Source organism: Callithrix jacchus, chromosome 9, assembly GCF_049354715.1.
Source record: "Callithrix jacchus isolate 240 chromosome 9, calJac240_pri, whole genome shotgun sequence".
Taxonomy (NCBI): domain Eukaryota; kingdom Metazoa; phylum Chordata; class Mammalia; order Primates; family Cebidae; genus Callithrix; species Callithrix jacchus.
In genome coordinates this window covers 96,521,690-96,543,144 of record NC_133510.1, presented here as the reverse complement: position 1 = coordinate 96,543,144, position 21,455 = coordinate 96,521,690, and the positions used below count along the sequence as shown (strand labels likewise).

Here is a 21,455-nt window from a genome sequence, read left to right as displayed (position 1 = left end):
TAAAATAATTTTTAAAAACAAAATTAAGGAAAGAATAATGAGAAAAGAAAGCAGAAGACATCAAAACAAGAAATAAAATTAAATCATTTTGGATATAGATAAGACTACTATTTTTTCAGTTGAATTTTAATACATACCAATTATAGTCATCTGGTAGAGGAGAATATGTAGATTTATGACAAACACAATATAAAGCTCCATCTGTAAAAATCCCAAACAGTAAAACAGATTAAGTTAATTTGAACGTATTTTCTCCATAAATTTAAAGCTAATTTCACTCATGCAAGCAACATTTACTGTTTACTATGAAACAATACTCAGTCCCTACCCTCAAGAGGGTATCGTCTGCTTGTGAGAGAGACAGACAAATAAACAATTACACACAGAGGATAAGCTGTTAGGATAGGCAAACATTGGCAAAGATGGGCCACACAGAAAGGCTACCAAACAAACTGTGCAGGTTCAAGAAGGCCTTTTCAGTAGAGAGGATGTCTAAGGTGCTCTGAAGAATGAGAAAATAAGTAAGAATTGGTAAGACATGAACAATGTTTCTAGCAGACGGAGTTAACAGATGCAAGGACTCAAGGTCAGAAAAAAAATAAAAGTGTTTGGGTCCTCCAGCCTTTCCAAAAGAATTTATTTGGGGCCAGGCACAGTGGCTCACACCTATAATCCCAACACCTTGGGAGGCCAAGGCAGGCGGATCACCTGAGGTCAGGAGTTTGAGAACAGCCTTACCAACATGGTGAAACCTCATCTCTACTAAAAATACAAAATTAGCCAGGTGTGGTCAGCTACTCGGGAGGCTGAGGCAGAAGAATCGCTTGAACCCGGGCGGTGGAGGTTGCAGTGAGTAAGATCATGCCATTGCACTCCAGCCTAAGCAATAAGAGTAAAACTCCGTCTCAAAACAATAAACAAATAAAAATAAAGTATTTGGGTATTCCAAGGTGCATAGTTTATAAGGGAGGGGGTGGTAAGGAGATTAAATAAATAATTTGTTCAAAATTAACTTTTCTTAATCAAAATGCTTACATTTCAAAGCATATTTTTCTTTTTAAGAATACCTCCAAAATCAAGAGCCATAACTGCTTTTGTAAATGCTTGTGAAAGGTTCTCCTATGTTCAAAAAAAGGATATTCTTTTAATATAAAGAAAAAATGTTAAAGAAGCTCAATATAGTTAAAAGCAAATTTTGAATACATCTTGGTTAATACCAAGAATCAAACTCTCAACAGAGCCTCTTGTTCCTGTGATATGGGACTGTAACCTATCCTGCCTTTCCTATCTCCATGCCTTTAGCATGTCCTCAGTATTGAATTCCACCCTCATTTTGTTCAAATACCCTTCCATCCTTAAAAGTCAACACTCGCTGGGTGCGGTGGCTCACATCTGTAATAACAGCACTTTGGGAGGTCAAGGCAGGTGGATCACCTGAGGTCCAGGAATTTCAGACCAGCCTGGCCAACATGGTGAAACCCCCCTCTACCAAAAATACAAAAAATTAGCTGGGCATGGTGGTGCATACCTGTAATCCCAGCTACTTGGGAGGTTGAGACAGGAGAATTGCTTGAACCCGGCAGGCAGAAGTCATGGTGAGCCAAGATTGTGCCACTGCACTCCAACCTGGGCAACAGGGTAAGACTTAATTTCCAAAAAAAACAGTCAAACACTCTTCTTCCATAAAATCCCTGCCCCCAAGTTCCATCACAGAAGAAAGAGTTGTCTATTTTACATGTCCCACAATCAGTGTTTCACATAACATTGCTATACCTTCTTTGTAGTCGTTATTTTTTTTCTGCATTCGTTATATACATGTGTCTGCGTTTTCCATTTTTGTACACAACTCCTCTACCCAAGGATTGCATATACATATGCTCTAAATATAAATTCTTACCCCGAGGTATAAAAAGTCCCTTAACTAAATTCATTATTTTTTTACCCTAAAGAGGTTAAGCTGCTATTAAATTCATAATTATTATTTAAAAAAAAGACTATTTGTCAAAATGAGAGGCCCAAAATTCTACTGATGTAAAATAAAATACAAAGAATTCAAAACCTAATTTCAGCTCTGAAAAGATTCTCAATTATGTGTGCTCATATACACAGGAACATTCAGTAAGACAAATTAGAGACAAATCATGTATACTATTTTATTTTTTTTATTTTTTGAGACACTCTCGCTCTGTCACCCAGGCTGGAGTGCAGTGGCACAATCTCATATCACTGCAATCTCCACCTCCCAGGTTCAAGTGATTCTCCTACCTCAGCCCCTTGAGTAGCTGGGATTATAGGTGCCCACCACCACTTCCAGCTAATTTTTGTATTTTTAGTAGAGATGGGGTTTCACCATATTGGCCAAGCTGGTCTTGAACTCCTGATGTCAGGTGATCAGCCTGCCTTGGCCTCCCAAAGTGCTAGGATTACCAGTGTAAGCTACCTCACCCAGCCATATTTTATTTTCTTGTTTGACATCACTGAGGACTTTCCTAATTATGCCTGGATTAGGTTAATATTAAAAGAATTTTGCAAGGCTACACATGGTGACTCATGCCTACAATCTCAACACTTTGGGAGGCCAACATTGTTTGAGGCCAGGAGTTTGATACCAGCCTGTGCAACACAGTGAGATATTACCTTTAAAAAACATTTTGAAAAATTAGCTGTGCAGGGTGGCACGCACCTATAATCCCAGCTAGTCTGAAGCTGAAGGATCACTTGAACCTAGGATATTGAGGGTGCAGTGAATTATGATTGTGCCACTGCATTCTAGCCTGGACAACACAGCAAGACCCTATTTCTAAAAAAATTAAAATTGGTCAGGGGGATCCAAGATGGACAAATAGGAACAGCTCTGGATTGCAGTTCCCAGCGAAAATGCAGAGGGTGAGTGATCACCACATTTCCGAATGAATTTTTACTGCCCACAGACCAGAAGATTCCTGGGCGGAAAAGCGCCACGAGTCTCCAGCACAGCTGTTTCAACCAGCGCAGCGGGTCTCCGCACAAAAACTCACACAAATTCAGGCGCCATTTCAACTGGTGACTGGAATGTCTGGGAGACAGAGTAACCTGTTCGACTGAAAAAAAAAGGGGCTGAAACAGGAGCCAGGTGATCTGGCTTGGCCAGTCCCACCCCTCAAAGACCAGCAATCTGAAATGCTCTGGACTGAGAGTTGCACAGCAAGAACAGATGGAACCAGGATGGTCCAGCTCTGTGGGGGAAAGGGCATCTGCCATTACCAAGGCAGTCCACCATTACCGAGACAGTCTGCCATTATCGAGGCAGTCTGCCATTACAGAGACAGTCCGCCATTACTGAGGCAATTCTAACTATACCTCTATACGCAAAACTGCAAGGAAGTTCACACAGCAGCTGGGAAGAGCCCATGGCAGCTCAGCAATGCCTCTGCTGGCAGACTGTGACTAGGCTACCTCCTTGCTGGGCAGAGCATCTCTGAAAAAAGGCAGCAGCCCATCAGGAACTTATAAATAAAGCCCCACCTTCCCAGGACACAGCACCTGGGAAAAAAAGGTGGTTATGAGTTCCGCCACAGCAGACTTAAACGTACTTGCTCAGCAGCTCTGAATGGAAAAACAGAGCTCACAGCTCAGCACCTGAGCTCCTATAAGGGACAGGCTGTTTCCTCAAGCAGCTCCCCTGACCCCCATATATCCAAAGAGACACCTCATAAAGGAGAGCTCAGGCTGACATCTGGTGGGTGTCCTTCTGGGACAAAGATAACAGAAGAAGAAACTGGCAGCAACCCTTACTGTTCTGCAGCTGCTGCAGGTGATCCCCAGGCAAGCAGAGCCTGGAGTGGACCTCAGCAGTCCTACAGCAGAGGGGCCTGACTGTTAGAAGGAACACTAAGAAACAGAAAGAAATAACTTCATCATCAACAAACAGGATGTCCACTCAGAGACCCCATCTGAAAGTCACCAAATACAAAGACCACAGGTAGATAAATCCACAAAGATGGGAAGAAACCAGCGCAAAAAGGATGAAAATACCCAAAACCAGAACGTCTCTCCTCCTCCAAGGGATCACAACTCCTCACCAGCAAGGGAACAAGGATGGATGGAGAATGAGTCTGATGAATTGACAGAAACAGGCTTCAGAAGGTGGGTAATCAGAAATTTCTCTGAGCTAAAAGAACATGTTCTAACTCAATGCAAAGAAACTAAGAATATTGAAAAAAGGTTTGATGAAATGCTAATGAGAATAAACAGCTTAGAGAGGAATAAAAATGAATTCATGGAGCTGAAAAACACAACACAAGAACTTCGCAAAGTATACAAAAGTTTCAACAGCTGAATCAACCAAGCAGATAAAAGGATATCGGAGATTGAAAATCAACTCAATGAACTAAAACAAGAAGGCAAGATAGAGAAAAAGAGTAAAAAGAAATGAACAAAGCCTCCAAGAAATATGAGATTATGTGAAAAGACCTAATGTACGTTTGATAGGCATACCTGAATGTGACAGAGAGAATGAATCCAAGCTGGAAAACACTCTTCAGAATGTTATCCAGGAGAACTTCCCCAACCTAGCAAGGCAGGCCACTATGCAAGTCCAGGAAACACAGAGAATACCACAAAGATATTCCTCAAGAAGAGCAACCCCAAAGCACATAATCATCAGATTCACCAGGGTTGAAATGAAGGAAAAAATACTAAGGGCAGCCAGAGAGAAAGGTTGGTTACGCACAAAGGGAAGCCCATCAGACTCACAGTGGATCTCCTGGCAGAAACCCTGCAAGCCAGAAGAGAGTGGGGGCCAATATTCAACATCCTTAAAGAAAAGAACTTTCAACCTAGAATTTCATATCCAGCTTAACTAAGCTTCATAAGCAAAGGAGAAATAAAATCCTTTACAAACAAGCAATTGCTGAGAGATTCATCACCACCAGCCCTGCTTTACAAGAGCTCCTGAAAGAAGCACTAAACATAGAAAGGAACAACAAATACCAGCCATTCCAAGAATGTACCCAATGGTAAACAGCATCAACACAATGAAGAAACTGCATCAACTAGTGAGCAAAACAACCAGCCAGCATCAAAATGGCAGGATCAAATTCACATCACATATAACAATATTAACCTTCAATGTAAATGGGCTAAATGCTCGAATCAAAAGACACAGACTGGCAAATTGGACAAAAAGTCAAAACCCATCAGTGTGCTGTATCCAGGAAACCCAACTCACATGCAGACTCAAAATAAAGGGATGTAAGCAGATTTACCAAGCAAATGGAGAGCAAAAAAAAAAAAAAAAAAAAAAGCAGGAATTGCAACCCTAGTCTCTGATAAAATAGACTTTAAACCAACAAAGATCAAAAGAGACAAAGAAGGGCATTACATAATGGTAAAAGGATCAATGCAACAAGAAGAGCTAACGATCATAAATATACACACACCCAGTACAGGAGCACCAAGATACATAAAGCAAGTTCTCAATGACCTACAAAGAGACTTAGACTCCCACACAATAATAGTGGAAGACTTTAACACTCCACTGTCAATATTAGATCAATGAGACAGAAAATTAACAAGGATACCCAAGACTTGAACTCAGACCTGGACCAAGCAAAACTAATAGACATTTACAGAACTCTTCACCCCAAATCCACAGAATATACAGTCTCCTCAGCACCACATCACAGCTACTCTAAAATTGACCACATAATTGGAAGTAAATCACTCTTCAGCAAATGCAAAAGAACAGAAATCATAACAAGCAGTCTCTCAGACCACAGTGCAATCAAATTAGAACTCAGAATTAAGAAATAACTCAGAACTGCACAACTTCATGGAAACTGAACAACTGGCTCTTGAATGTTGACTGGATAAACAATGAAATGAAGGCAGAAATAAAGACATTCTTTGAAACCAACAAGAATGAAGACACAATGTACCAGAATATCTGGGACACATTTAAAGCAGTGTCTAGATGAAAATATATAGCAATAAATACCCGCATGAGAAGCAAGGAAAGATCTAAAATCAACACCCTATTATCAAAATTGAAAGAGCTAGAGGAGCAACATCAAAAAAAAAAAAAAAAACTCAAAAGCTAGCAGAAGACAAGAAATAACTAAAATCAGAGCAGAACTGAAAGAGACAGAGGCACAAAACCCTTCAAAAAAAAAATCAATAAATCCTGGAGCTACTTTTTTGAAAAGATCAACAAAATAGACTATTAGCCAGATTAATAAAAACGAAAAGAGAGAATAATCAAATAGATGCAATAAAAAACGATAAAGGGGATATCACCACAGATTCCACAGAAATAAAAACAACCATCAGAGATTACTACAAACAACTCTATGCACATAAGCCAGTAAACCTGGAAGAAATGGATAAATTCCTGGACACTTGCACCCTCCCAAGCCTAAACCAGGAAGAAGTTGAAACCCTGAGTAGACCAATAACAAGGGCTGAAGTTGAGGCAGCAATTAATAGCCTACCAACCACAAAAAAGCCCAGGTCCAGATGGGTTCACAGCCGAATTCTACCAGACATACAAAGAGGAGCTGGAACCACTCCTTGTGAAACTATTCCAAACAATCCAAAAAGAGGGAATCCTTCCTAAATCATTTTATGAGACCAACATCATCCTGATACTAAAACCCAGCAGAGACTCAACAAGAAAAGAAAACTTCAGGCCAATATCCATGAGGAATACAGATGCAAAAATCTTCAATAAAATACTGGCAAACCGACTGCAACAGCACATCAAAAAGCTTACCCATCACAATCAAGTAGGTTTCATCCGGGGAATGTAAGGCTGGTTCAACATACGCAAGTCTATAAATGTAATTCACCGCATAAACAGAACCAAAGACAAAAATCACATGATTATCTCTATAATAGATGCAGAGAAGGCCTTCGATAAAATTCAACAGCCCTTTATGCTAAAAACTCTCAATAAACTAGGTATAGATGGAATATATCGCAAAATAAGAAAAGCTATTTACTACAAACCCACAGCCAATATCATACTGAATGAGCAAAAACTGGAAGCATTCCCTTTGAAATGTGGCACTAGAAAAGGATGCCCTCTCTCACCACTCCCATTCAATATAGTATTGGAAGTTCTAGCCAGAGCAATCAGGCAAGAAAAAGAAATAAACGGTATTCAATTAGGAAAGGAGGAAGTCAAATTGTCTCTATTTGCAGACGACATGATTGTATATTTACAAGACCCCATCATCTCAGCGCAAAATCTCCTCAAACTGATAAGCAACTTCAGCAAAGTTTCAGGATACAAAATCAATCACAAGCATTCCTATACAACAGTAACAGACTAAAAGAGAGCCAAATCAAGAACAAACTGCCACTCACAATTGCTACAAAGAGAATAAAATACCTAGGAATACAACTAACAAAGGATGTAAAGGACCTCTACAAGAAGAACTACAAACTACTTCTCAAGGAAATAAGAGAAGACACAAACAGATGGAAAAACATTCCATGCTCATGGTTAGGAAGAATCAATATTGTGAAAATGGCCATATTGCCCAAAGTAATTTACAGATTCAATGGTATCCCCATCAAGCTACCTAGGACCCTCTTCACAGAACTGGAAAAAACCACCTTAAACTTCATATGGAACCAAAAGAGAGCCCGCATAGCCAAGTCAATTCTAATCAAAAAGAACAAAGCTGGAGGCATCATGCTACCTGACTTGAAACTATGCTACAAGGCTACAGTAGTCAAAACAGCATGGTACTGGTACCAAAACAGAGATACAGACCAATGGAACAGAACAGAGGCCTCAGAGGCAACACCACACATCTACAACCATCTGATGTTTGGCCAATCTGACAAAAACAAGCAATGGGGAAAGGATTCCCTGTTTAATAAATGGTGTTGGGAAAACTGGCTAGCCATGTGCAGAAAGCAGAGAATGGACCCTTCCCTAACACCTTACACTAAAATTAACTCCAGATGGATTAAAGACTTAAACATAAGACCTAACATCATAAAAACCCTAGAAGAAAAACCTAGGCAAAACCATTCAGGACATACGCATATGCAAGGACTTCATGACCAAAACACCAAAAGCATTGGCAACAAAAGCCAAAATAGACAAATGGGATCTAAACTCCAGAGCTTCTGCACAACAAAAGAAACAATCATCAGAGTGAACTGGCAACCAACAGAATGGGAAAAAATTTTTGCAATCTACCCATCTGATAAAAGACTTATATCCAGAATCTACAAAGAACTAAAACAGATTTACAAGAAAAAAACAAACCCATTCAAAAGTGGGAGAAGGATATGGACAGACACTTTTCAAAGAAGACATATATGAGGCCAACAAACATATAAAAAAATGCTCAGCATCACTGGTCATTAGTGAAATGCAAATCAAAACTACATTGAGATACCATCTCATGCCAGTTAGAATGGCAATCATTAAAAAAATCTGGAGACAACAGATGCTGCAGAGAATGTGGAGAAATAGGAACATTTTTACACTGTTGGTGGGAGTGTATATTGGTTCAACCACTGTGGAAGATAGTGTGGCGATTCCTCAAGGACCTAGAAATAGAAATTCCATTTGACCCAATAATCTCATTACTGGGTATATATCCAAAGGATTATAAATCGTTCTATTATAAAGGCACACACACACGTATGTTCACTGCAGCACTGTTTACAATAGCAAAGACTTGGAACCAACCCCAATGCCCATCAATGATAGACCGGACAAGGAAAATGTGACACATATACACCATGGAATACTATGCAGTCATAAAAAACGGTAAGTTCATGTCCTATGTTGGGACATGGATGAACCTGGAAACCATCATTCTCAGCAAACTGACACAAGAACAGAAAATCAACCACTGCATGTTCTCACTCACTGGCAGGTGTTGAACAATGAGAACACACTGACACAGGGAGGGGAGCATCACACACTGAGGTCTGTTGGCGGGGATGAGGGGAGGGACAGTGTGGGGTAGGGAGTTGGGGAGGGATAACATGGGGAGACATGCCAGATATAGTGATGGGGATGGAGGCAGCAAACCACATTGCCATGTATGTACAATCCTGCATGTTCTTCATATGTACCCCAGAACCTAAAGTGCAATAAATAAATAAATATATATATATATAAAATAAAAATAAAAAATACAATTAAAAAAATTTTTTTTAAGTTAAAAAAAAATTAAAATTGATGGGGGGCGGTGGCTCACTCCTGTAATCTCTCAGCACTTTGCATAACGGAGGCAGAAGGATTGCCTGACCCAGAAGTTAAAGACCAGCCTGGGCAACATAGTTGGGCCATACAGTGAGAACCCATCTCTGTTTTAAAAAGAAATTATTAATAAAAAATATAAATTAAGAAAATACAAGTTTGTATCCCTGAATATAAACCAGCTAGATGATACACATTTTCACTGAAAGAAACATGACTAGGAGGCAGAATTAAGTGTTCTGAAATATACAGAAAAGAAAACTCAAGACAACAGTATTTTAGTTAACAAGAAACTCAGTAAAATTTCTGCTCTGTGTTTACACAGAGACTTGTTTGTGCCCTCCTGCCACCCTTATCACATTCTGCCTCACATTCTGGGCATTCCTAATTTTGCTAGATTTCTTTTTCACCTACAAGTCTAAATAAATTCCTTAAGGTCAGGAACTGTACCTTGTTCATTACTGTGTCCCCTATGGTACCTACACATTAAAAAGTGATTGCCGAACTGCCTCTCAAATGTTTCTGCATAACTGATACTTGAAAAATTCATAAGGACTGAGCACAGTGGCTCACACCTGTAATACCAGGACTTTGAGAGGCTTAGGCAGGTGGATACTTGAGCCCAGAAGTTCAAGACCAGCCTAGGCAACATGGCAAAACCCATCTCTACAAAGAAATACAAAAAATAGGCCAGGCGTGGTGGCTCATGCCTGTAATCCCAACATTTTGGGAAGCCAAGGCGGGTGGATCACCTGAGGTCAGGAGATTAAGACCAGCCTGACCAACATGGTGAAACCCTGTCTCTACTAAAAATAGAAAAATTAGCTGGCATGGTGGTGTACACCTGTCGTCCCAGCTACTTGGGAGACTGAGGCAGGGAATCGCTTGAACCTGGGAGGCGGAGGTTGCAGTGACCCAAGATCATGCCATTGTACTCCAGCCTGGTGACAGAGTGAGACACCGTCTCAAAAAAAAAAAAAAAAATAGCTGGGCATGGTGGTACATGCTTGTGATTCCAGCTACCTGGGAGACTGAGGCAGGAGAATCAGTTAAACTTGGGAGGTGGAGGTTGCAGTGAACCGAGAGCACCACTGCATTCCAGCTTGGGAAACAAGAGTGAAACTCGATCTCAAAAAAAAAAAAGTAAATACATAACCAGACATGGTGGTACACATCTGTCTTACTAGGGAGACTGGGATAGGAGGATCACCTGAGCCCAAGGAGGTCAAGACTGCAGTGAGCCAAGACTGTGCCACTGCACTCCACCTGGGCAACAAAGTGAGACCTCATCTCAAAAAAAGAAAAGAAAAACTCATTACCTGACATTTTACCAACAGAAGTAATTCTAGATATAGAAGTAGCAGAAGCTCTAAATGAGGACCAATGTCAAAGTTAACACCAATCAAACCAAAGCAATTCAATGTGCCAAAGGAATTTCAATTAACAAGCATTTCTGTAATTCATGGGTTATTCTTGTTACATATATGTTTAATTGCATTTTGATAAGGGCTATGAAAGCTAAAAGTTGTCCAATCTTCAAATGATCCAGATTTTTGTCACAGTTCTTATTCACCAAATATGTGACCGTGGGTAAATTTATGAGGGCCAGAGAACTCAAGTTTCTTTGCCTTCATAAAGAGGATAATGCTACCTGGGTCACCAACATCAAAGCTGTTATAAGGATCAAATGGTTTAACAAGCTTTCAAGAACTGTGAAGTATTCTACATACCCAGGCTATTTGGGAACTTTTTAAATATTCCTTCTAGAATATATTGGAAGTCTTTTTATTTTTGCTCATCGAACTTTCTTCCTTAATCATAATTTTGCTTTACCTCCAATCTTAATGTTCTTCCCTTTTTTATTAAATATCAATAATAATAGTAATAAAACTTTCTTTAATTTTAGTTTTTTCTTCTTGAGACAGGGTCTTGCTCTGTTGTCCAGGCTGGAGTCCAGTGGCACAATCACAGCGTCAAACTCCTGGGCTCAAGGAATCTTCCTACCTCAGCCTCCTGAGTGGGCTGGGTCCCTCCTGGTACCACAGGTGCACACTACCTTGCTCAGCTAATTTTTGTAGAAAAGGAGTTTCATCATGTTGCCCAGTCTGGTCTCAAACTTCTGAGCCTGCCTCAGTCTCCCAAAGTGCTGGTATTACAGGTATGAACCACCCTGCCCAGCCCCTTACTTTCAATAATAATAGTAATAGGAACTTTGCAAAATAAGGGACTTTTAGGATATAAGAAGTTAGGTCACTGAGTATCAGGATGACTGATCACGGAATGATTTTCTAGGGTAACCTAATTCTTAGTTAACTAGCTATTTTGAGAGTAACCCTCATCCATTCAGATCACTTCAACAAACACTGATATATCTCCTATCATGAATGAGAGGCACCAGGGATACCAAAATGAATTAAATACAGTGCAAACAGTGGGAAATCCAGTGCGGAAAAAGATACATAATTTTCAATCATCCAGGGACACTTTAAATTGGTTTTCCAAAGGATCTGTGTGAGGATTAACTGTTTCAAAGCATAGACTATGTAAAAACTGATTGGATCTGACTTCTCATCAGCCTAGGAGCTGGGTTCCTGCAAGGCAAAGAGGAGGCTAAGAAATAGGGTCTTTCTCCCGATTCTAAACAACAAAAATGCTCCTAGATAGTCAAAAGCTGACTGTAGTTTTGTTGTGACTTATTTTAGTTCATATCTAAAGTCTCTTAGCAATCTCCTACTGCATTTACTGAATTCTAAATTGATTTTTACTTTGAATATAATGTAATAAATGTTATTATGTTTAGTGCCCTAAAAAAGGGGAGAGTGGGACAAGCAAGGAGGCAGGGATAGAAAGCTTATCATAAGAGCAGGATTTGGTGGCTGGACATGGTGGCTTACGCCTACAATCCCAGCACTCTGGGAAGCTCAGGCAGGCGGATCACTTGAGGTCAGGAGTTTGAGGCCAGTGTGGTCAACATGGTGAAACACCTTCTCTACTAAAAACACAAAAATTAGGCCAGGTGCAGTGGCCCAGGCCTGTAATCCCAGCACTTTGGGAGGCCAAGGTGGATAGATCATTTGAGGTTAGGAGTTCGAGACCAGCCTAGCCAACATGGTAAAAACTCCACCTCTACTAAAAATACAAATATTAACCAGGCATGGTGGCAGGTGCCTGTAATCCCAGCTACTTGGAAGGCTGAGGCAGGAAAATCATTTGAACCGGGAAGGGAGAGGCTGCGGTAAGCTGCAATCACGCCTCTGCACTCTAGCCTGGACAACTGAGCAAGACCCAGTCTCAAAAAATAGAATAAAATAAAATAAAAAAGAGTAGGATCTAGCAAACTTCTGAGCATTCTATTCAACAAAGATGTTTACTGAGCAAAATATTTTTCCTCGCCTCAAGGATAACAAATTGCCTATTTATTATCTTGTTAATTCTCTTCTTCCAACAGCTCTTTTCTCCTTAATTCAATAAACAAATTTTCAATTACAAATGGTAGTAAATAGGAAATAAGAAGGAGGAGACAAAGGTCAAGCAGAGATGTATTAAAGAAGTCAGCTGCACTTGCATGTCTACCAGAGCACTATTCACAATAGCAAAAACATGGAAACAAGTCCATCAATGGTGGAATAGATAAAGAACATGTGGTATATATATGTATGGATTATGTAATAATATACTTAATATATGGATTATTATGTATAATGTATATATATTATGTATGTATGTAATAATATATGGATTATTACACAGACATTAAAACAAATGAAATCATGTCCTTTGCAGAACATAGTTGCAGCTGGAGGCTATTATCCTCAGTGAATTAATACAAAAGCAGCCAAATACTACAAGTTCTCACTTGTAAGTAGGAGGTAAACATTGAGTACATATGTACACAAAGATGGAAATAATAAGACACTTGGGACTCAAAAAGGGAGGGATGGAGGGAAGGGCTGAAAAACTTCCTATTGGGTACTATGTTCACTATTTGGGTGATGGGTTCAATTGAAGCCCAAACCACAGTATATATAATATATCCACATAACAAATATGTACATATACCCCATGAATCTAAAATAAAACATAAAAATAAAAAGTTGGCTCACATAGTTAAATATAAAAAGGTTAAAATATAAAAAGTTAAATATAAAAAGCCTTCTCTACATGTCTACTTTAGAAATGGGAGAATAGTTTACAGACAGGAAAAGGAAAAAGAAAGCAGAGCTAGCTGAGAAAAAAAGACTTTAATATTCTATTTACTTATTTGGGTCCATGCTTTGACTGTCAAACAAGTATTAACAGTTTTTCGACAAACTATTAACTATATACAGTTCTTTAGAAAAGAAAACTACATTTCGTTTCTAAAAAATGGCTAGGTTCATTAAAAAAAACACAATGAAGGGCCGGGCGCGGTGGCTCAAGCCTGTAATCCCAGCACTTTGGGAGGCCAAAGCGGGTAGATCACAAGATTAAGAGATCGAGACCATCCTGGTCAACATGGTGAAACCCCATCTCTACTAAAAATACAAAAAATTAGCTGGGCATGGTGGCACGTGCCTGTAATCCCAGCTCCTCAGGAGGCTGAGGCAGGAGAATTGCCTGAACCCAGGAGGCGGAGGTTGTGGTGAGCCAAGATCGCACCATTGCACTCCAGCCTGGGTAACAAGAGCGAAACTCCGTCTCAAAAAAAAAAAAAAAACCACAATGAGAATCCACCAAAATATTAACAATGATTATCTTTGGAAGATGGGACTGTGAATTTACCCTTTATTTGCACATTTTAAGAACTACTTAAAAAGTAATACATGCAACCAAACGAGAAAATTACCCATAACCAGTCCCTCACTTCTGCCCTTAGCCAAATCCCAAGAGTGGTCTACACAGACCACTCAACTGTTTGTTCCAGAACTTTTACCTCTGCATTTATGAATATGCATATATGCATATGATAGATCATCTTTTAAACATACAAACAAGATCATATGCTAGATATATCATATGATAGATATAGATAGATATGGTTCTGACATGCTTTGTTTGTATTTGGAGATCTTTCCATGTCAGTAACAGCTACATGATAGTCGCAGTTAAGATATACCAGAATTTATCCATTCCCCTGCCCACCCCACACTTTGTTTTTAGTGATGGGGTCTTGCTATATTGCCTACGCTGGTCTCAATTGCCTCAAGCAATCCTCCCACCTCAGCCTCCCAAAGTGCTGGGATTACAGGTATGAGACACCACATCTGGCCTATCCATTCCCCTTCTGACTGACATTTAGGTTTTCTCCCATTTTCCATTATTGCAAATACTGCTGCAAATTACAGGACTCAACACTTTAAATTTTCTATATTCATAAAAGTTTAAAACTTTTTAAACATTAAAAAAATTTCACTTACTTTGGATTGGAAATAAATGTTTCAAGATAGTTTTCTTTGACATCACCCATTTTACTGCAGCTACAGCCATGATGTTCCAAGATGCTTATCAAGTGGTATGAAAAAAGATGTTCTGAAGAGAAACTGCTTTTAAAATCTGCTTCTAGGCACACTAATTTCTACTCCTGCTGAAGAGATAAAGAAAAATCAGTGCTACCTGTGGTAAACTTAAGTTATATTAAAACACCACAAGAATCAGGTAAGAATAACCGCCTTGAAGTCAACTGAAGCAATGCTTTTAAACAACTTTGCAATTCCACACGATTTAGGAACAGGACAAAGAGCAACATGCTCAAAATATAAGCTCAGAACCACTGAAACTACATCCCTCACTATTTCTCTTAGATGCAAACTTCTCTGCACCCAGTGTAGCTCCTTCCACTTAATGCTCAGTAAATGTGTAATTATTCTTGAAACAGTCACTCAGAAATGGTAGAGTATTCATTCTCATAATGCTAGTGTGTCTGTGTACAACCTCCCAGGTTCCATACACAAGATAATACATCACTTAGAGTACTATCCTGTTTCTGATTAAATGAAAATATTTGTCTGCCATGAGCCATTAATAATAATAAATAAATATCAAACAAGAAGCCCTACCCTTAGCATATTAAATACTCATTTGGAGGAACTCATATAAATGCCCTAAAGTCCCAGATAAAATGTCACCATCTTATATGTGTATAAGATCTTTAACTTTCCAAGGTGCTTTCACCACCATTTCGTTTTGCTATCGTATTAATCATGTGAGGTATCTTTCTTCTGATACGGAAAGAAACTAAAGTACAAAACTTAAACGTCTTGCTTCCAAGGACTTTAGTGTCAGTCACTGCCAAACTGGGAAACTCTGAACAAGTCATTAACTAAAGGATCCTCAGTTTCTCAATGGCAAAATGGGGAAAACAACCACAGTATTCATGGGCCATTGTGAATAAATGACAAATAACTATTGTTAAACCTTATTTTTAATAGTCCTCAATGGGCCGGGCTCGGTGGCTCACGCCTGTATTCCCAGCACTTTGGGAGACCGAGGCAGGAGGATCATCTGAGGTCGGGAACTCGAGATCAGCCTGATCAACATGGAGAAACCTTCGCCTCTAATAAAACTTAAAAAATTAGCCGGGTGTGGTGGCGCGTGCCTGTGATCCCAGCTACTCAGGAGGCTGAGGCAGGAGAATCGCTTGAACCTGGGAGGCGGAGATTACGGTTGCACTCCAGCCTAGGCAACAAGAGTAAAACTCCGTCTCAAAAAAAGTCCTCAATGACTATGCCAACCTAGCCCTGTCCTTCCTCCAATGGTGATAAAGGGGAATTAGGACACAGGCCATCTTATCTGCTAGACTAAATCATGCACACTGATACCTTGCACTGCTAGCACATTAACACCGCTAACCCTGAGCTCATAGGGGTGTTTAGTTTACAACCCACTTTCATTTACATTATGTGTGCTCTGACTTTCACATGTCTGTGAAGCAGGCATTATCATTTCACAAATCAAGAACAAAGGCTCAGAGAGGTCAACTGATTACTTTGCCCAGTCTATCGCTGCTTAATAGGTGACATACATGGGACATAAACCTATGACCTTGACCACGAACAAAACATCTTGGGGGAAATTAGGTCCCCTCTGTCAGGAGCCCAGAGGCAAGCATACCCTGCTGGGAGTCAGATTATTCACCCCAGAAAGATCATTTCAGAGGTCAAGTCCCTTGGCCCGGAATTCAACCCCAAAGCAAAAGCTACAGAGCTTCTGAGGTTCCGAAGTTTGAGGAGCAGGCTACCAGGAGCACAGGGACAGATCCAAAAGACTTCGACCTAGAAGAGTCCATAGAGCTACAGCTGCATCAGCTCCCCGCGGACGTCCGCCAGGGAATGAGGGGGGCGCTATAGGAAGCGTGCGACCACATGCCGGCCCTTCTGCAGAAAGGACAAAGGCTGGAGATGCAGGCAGCCTCGCCCTGCCGGGAACGACAGGCGGAAGACCTCGACACCTGCCAACAAGCACTGTGGGCCTGCCCAGCTTCGAGGGAGTCCTCGACAGGAGGAGGAGAGAGCAGCACTTACCTTCACAGGTTCTCACCACGAGCCCGCCATCTTGTTTCAAGCCGGGTCCTACGAGACAGCGCCGCGCGCGCCCTCCCGGCCCGCTGGGTATTCTGGGAAATGTAGTCTCCGCAGGAAAGCAGCTGAGGAAAACGGGAATAGTCGCTATGGACTCTTGCGTTTAGTTGTAGCAGCGTGGTTGCAACGTTAACAAGGTGCCCAGAAAACAAAATCACTGCCCCAAACACATATCCTTAGAGAGTGGCAAGCATTTTCTTTTTTTGAGACGTATCACTCTGCCACCCAAGCTTGAGTGCAGTGGCGTCATCACGGCTCACTGAAGCCTCTACCTCCTGGGCTCGAGGGATCCTCCCACCTCAGCCTCCTAAATAGCTAGTACTACAGGCACGCACCACCACGCCCTGCTAATTTTTAAATTTTCTTTTCATGGCATATGTATACCTAGCCCTGCTAATTTTTAAATTTTTTTGGTAGAGATGGGGTCTCGCTATGTTGCCCAGGCTGGTCTCAAGTGATCCTCCCGCCTCTGCCTCCCAAAGCGCTGTAATTACAGATGTGAGCCACTGTGCGAGCATACATGTATTTTTTTTAAATCTTAATATTCAGAGAAATAGTAGATTGCCCTTAAGTAGATCAGTTAAAGTTTCCCTGGGGAAAAGACATTCCAGAGAAGCCCTGAAATGTGGGTGCTAGGATTTGGACGTTTGAAATCAGAACTGGAGAGCCCCTCCACTTGAAAAATCTGGAACTGTTCCCTCAGAACTGTGCTGGCTACCTATTACAGGAGGAAGTAATTATGCAGAATCTTGGACCTCACCTTCCATCTTTGAAGGAAAGACCACTGAGCCTTTGCACTCTCTGTTCCCATTACCAGCAATGCTCTTCTCTCACCTATTCTCATGACCATACTGCATACAGGCCTTTCTCAAATATCATCTTAGAAAGGACTATGCCATTAAAATAGCCTCACCCACACTTATTCCATGCCCTGCTTTATGCTTTATTTTCCTTCAGAACATTTACCATTGCCTGACTTTATATTGATTATTTGTTTGTTTGTTTGTTTAATGTCTTTCTCTCTATCTTTTTTTTTTTTAGATGGAGTCTCGCTCTGTTGCCCAGGCTGGAGTACAATGGAGCAATCTTGGCTCACTGGAAACCTCTACCTCCCAGGTTCAAGTGATTCTCCTGCCTCAGTCCCCCAAGTAGCTGGGATACAGGTGCCTGCCACCATGCCCAGCTAATTTTTGTATTTTTAGTAGAGATGGGGTCTCACCATGTTGGCCAGGCTGATGTCAAACTTGTGACCTCAGGTGATCCGCCCACCTCTGCCTCCCTAAGTGCTGGGATTACAGGCATGAGCCACTGCTCCTGGCCTTGTTTTATGTCTCTTATGCTGAACAATGTAAGCTCCGTGAAGGCAGAGACATATGTCTATCTTGTTCTTTGAGGTGCTGGATTCTATGCCAACCCAACACCTCAAACTGTGCTTGGCCTCGTTATAGATCTCCAGTAAGTGTTTGCTGAATGAATGAAAAGACTAGATAACACTGCCAAATATCCAAAACAGTAGATGATTGGCTTGTAAAGCAGATGTGATCTCCTGGAAATTCCCTTTTCCCACGATTTGCAAAATTTTGTTTTTGTATATTTTTCTAAGAAAGGATCTATAGGGGACGAGCGCAGTGGCTCATATCTGTAATCCCAGCACTTTTGGAGGCTGAGGTGGGTGGATCACGAGGTCAGGAGTTTGAGACCCGCCTGACTGACATTCTGAAACCCCATCTCTAAAAAAGAAATACAAAAATTAACTGGGTCCAGTGGTGCACACCCATAGTCCCAGCTACTTGAACTCGGGAATTGGAGGTTGCAATGAGCCAAGATCGTGCCACTGCACTCTAGCCTGGGTGACAGAGTGAGACTCTGTCTCAAAAATAAAAAGAAAGATTCACTCAAGAGTTGCTCTCTCCTTCCAGAAAATGACAATAATTTAGCAATCAACAAACACTTTTCACTGTAAGGCCTACTTTTCATTTTGGGTAGGCGAACTTCAGCCTTCATTTCTTTGTGTGTGCCTATGGAGAAGTGGTTCTGGAATGCTTTTTAACCCAGGAGTGTGACTGTCACCTTTATCTTTTACTCTTTGAGGAAACGGGAGAGATGGAGGCAAGATGCTGCTTCCAAAACAGCTCACTCCTGGCTGCTCACACAGACAGAGGGCCCAGAAACTAGGTGGCACGAGGAAGCTCCTCCAGGATTAAGATTGGTCCCAGTTCCATTGCTGGTTAACTAAGAATTACTTGTCTAAGAAAATAAGTATCACTAGATTTTTTGCAGTGCTTTGAAGTGCCCTAATCTCTAGTACTGGGTCTTGGTAAAGTTGGAAAGTGAGGGCTCAGATATAATTAGATCTTTCCCTTTTTTAAAGGCATCTAAGAACAATCCCGTAGAATGTTTGCATTGAGTTTAAAAGCCTTTGGAACTAATATAGAAGTTTAATGCAGAATTGTGACAAGCAAAAGGTTAACTTATAGTTTAGGGATAGAGCTTTCTAGTATAGCAATGCATATTTCTAAGAAATGTCTCATTAAAATGCGTTAATAAATACCACTTTAAAAAATTTTTTTTACTCCACATAAAATAAAAATGAACTTAAGACTTACAAGGAAAAAATAAATAAATAAATAAAAAGAAAGAAAGGATCTTTAATGTTTATTATGCATTCCAGGGAGTTGATAAACCCCTCAATAAGTTAAGAACCATAGTCCTCAAGTGGAATATGGTTGAAAGTATTGAAAGTAGGTGAACACAGATCATATAGTAAAGAAAACTAAACATGGGCTGTGTAGTGTGTCTCCTCATTTCCCACGGAATATCAGGAGGCTAATCCTTGTTTTTGTAGAAGCCCACAGAGGGCCCATCTGTGTCCTTTCCAATCGTGTCCATCCTCCAAAGCCACCGATGATATCTTTCTGGATTATGCAATAGGAAGGGACAAAGAGGAGAAACAGACTTGAATGAGCAGTCAACTGGACTGGCCAAACATTCCCTGTGTAAAGTGGAAGAATGGATCAAAGATGATTCCAGATGTCAAGTCTTGATGGCTGTGAGCAGAGTGGGACCAGTCCCCAACAGTGAGACTCACTTAGTGGGACTAGGGAAGGTCTCACAAAGCTGAGACCAGAAAAGAAACCAACATTTTGTGTGGAATAGAGGGGAGAGGCAGGTTTAGGCTGAGCAAACAACTTACACAAGAGCTTTTTTTTTGAGACAAAATCTCACTCTGTCGCCCAGGCTGGAGTTCAATGGCACAATCTCGGCTGCTCACTGCAACCTCCGCCTTCCGAGTTCAAATGATTCTCCTGCCTAAGCCTCCTGAGTAGCTGAAATTACAGGCACATGTCACCACACCCGGCCAATTTTTGTATTTTTAGTAGAGATGGTGTTTCACCATGTTGGTCAAGCTGGTCTCAAACTCCTGACCTTGTGATCTACCCACCTTAGCCTCTCAAAGTGCTGGGATTACAGGCGTGAGCCACCACAGCCAGCCACAAAAGCTTTAATGTGGTGGAAATCGCTTACCATATACTGGAGTAGGGCGGATAGTATGGAGGAGAGCGGCAGGAGATGAGGAGAGTCAGAGCCAGGTCATGTTGGGCTTCGTAAGCCTTGGAGGTGATAACATGGAGTTAAGACACGGGACATACGTGGAGATTAAATATAGTAGGTAGTGCTGTGTGCCAGTAGTCCTAGCTACCCTGGGAGAAGGAGGCTGAAGTGGGAGGATGCCTTGAGCCCAGGAGGTCAAGGTGGCAGTGAGCTATGATTGTGCTGTGCACTCCAGCCTGGGTGACAGAATGGAATCCCTGTCTCTTGAGATTTTTACACAAAGTGACATAATTTGATTTATATTTTGAAAAGGTTACTCTGGCTGCCCTGGGTGGAGTGGTTTAGAGAGCAGCAAGACTGCAGGCAAGTCTAGCGAGGAAGCTGTTGCAGTATTGCAGTCAAGAAATCACGTGATAGAGGGTGGTGGCAGTGGAGATGGAGAGACAGAAAGAGTCCAGATGTATTTTGAAATTGGAAATGATGACTTAACTTGCTGATGGATTGATTGAGAGAGAGGAAGACACTTCAGGTGATGTTTTGATGACTAGCTTGACAGTGGTGTCATTTCCTAAGACAGGGAAGACTGAAAGAGGAACAGGTTTGGGGAGTCTGATGAGGGCAGAAATGAATACCTCTGACTGGGAGTTGTTGAATTTGAGATGGCTCTGAGACACTCCAGTGGAGCTACAAAACGAGGCAGCAGCCTGGGCAACATAGTGAGTGAGGCCTTGTCTCTACAAAAAGTAAACAAAATTAGTTGGGCTGGTGATGAGCACCTGTGATCCCAACTACTAAGGAGGCTGAGATAGGAGGATCATTTGAGCCCTGGAGGCTGAGCTGCATTGAGCTGTGATTGTGCCACTGCACTCCAGCCTGAGTATCTGAGACTCCATCTCCAAAAAAAAAACCCAAAAAGCAAAAGGCAGGTACTTGGAGAGGTGTGTTTGGAGAGTAGAGGTTGGGTTAGGCATAGAAAAAAAGATAAAGGACCTGGAAGCTGGTCCCAGGGAATTCCAACACTTACAGATCAGATGGAGGAGGATAACCTTGAGCAACGGTCTCCCAGGAGTGGCAGCCAGAAAGGTAGAAGGAAAACGGACGATGAAGTAAGAGAGGCCATGTCACGAGGTGTTCAT

The 21,455-nt window shown here is 41.2% G+C and overlaps 1 protein-coding gene across 26 annotated transcripts in view; it reads right to left on the bottom strand.

Annotated features, from left to right (window-relative positions):
- Positions 1 to 16,748, bottom strand: part of MRPL42 (mitochondrial ribosomal protein L42) — a 47,275-nt gene extending 30,527 nt beyond the window's left edge. For 6 of the 26 annotated variants that reach the window (XR_013522005.1, XR_008473918.2, XM_078337060.1 and 3 more), the window contains exons 1-4: positions 16,711 to 16,748; positions 14,608 to 14,771; positions 1,529 to 1,626; positions 138 to 201 (exon numbers count right to left, since the gene is read on the bottom strand). Coding sequence is in view for 11 of the 26 variants with exons in the window: in XM_035257283.3 (XP_035113174.1) it covers positions 138 to 201; positions 1,529 to 1,626; positions 14,608 to 14,657 (212 nt within the window). In the remaining 15 variants the exon portion in view is untranslated. Of the gene's footprint in view, positions 1 to 137; positions 202 to 1,528; positions 1,645 to 14,607; positions 14,775 to 16,710 lie in introns of all 26 variants that reach the window. The other 20 variants (XR_013522006.1, XR_013522002.1, XM_054238734.2 and 17 more) reach the window with 5 other exon arrangements.
- Between the last annotated feature and the right edge of the window lie 4,707 nt (positions 16,749 to 21,455).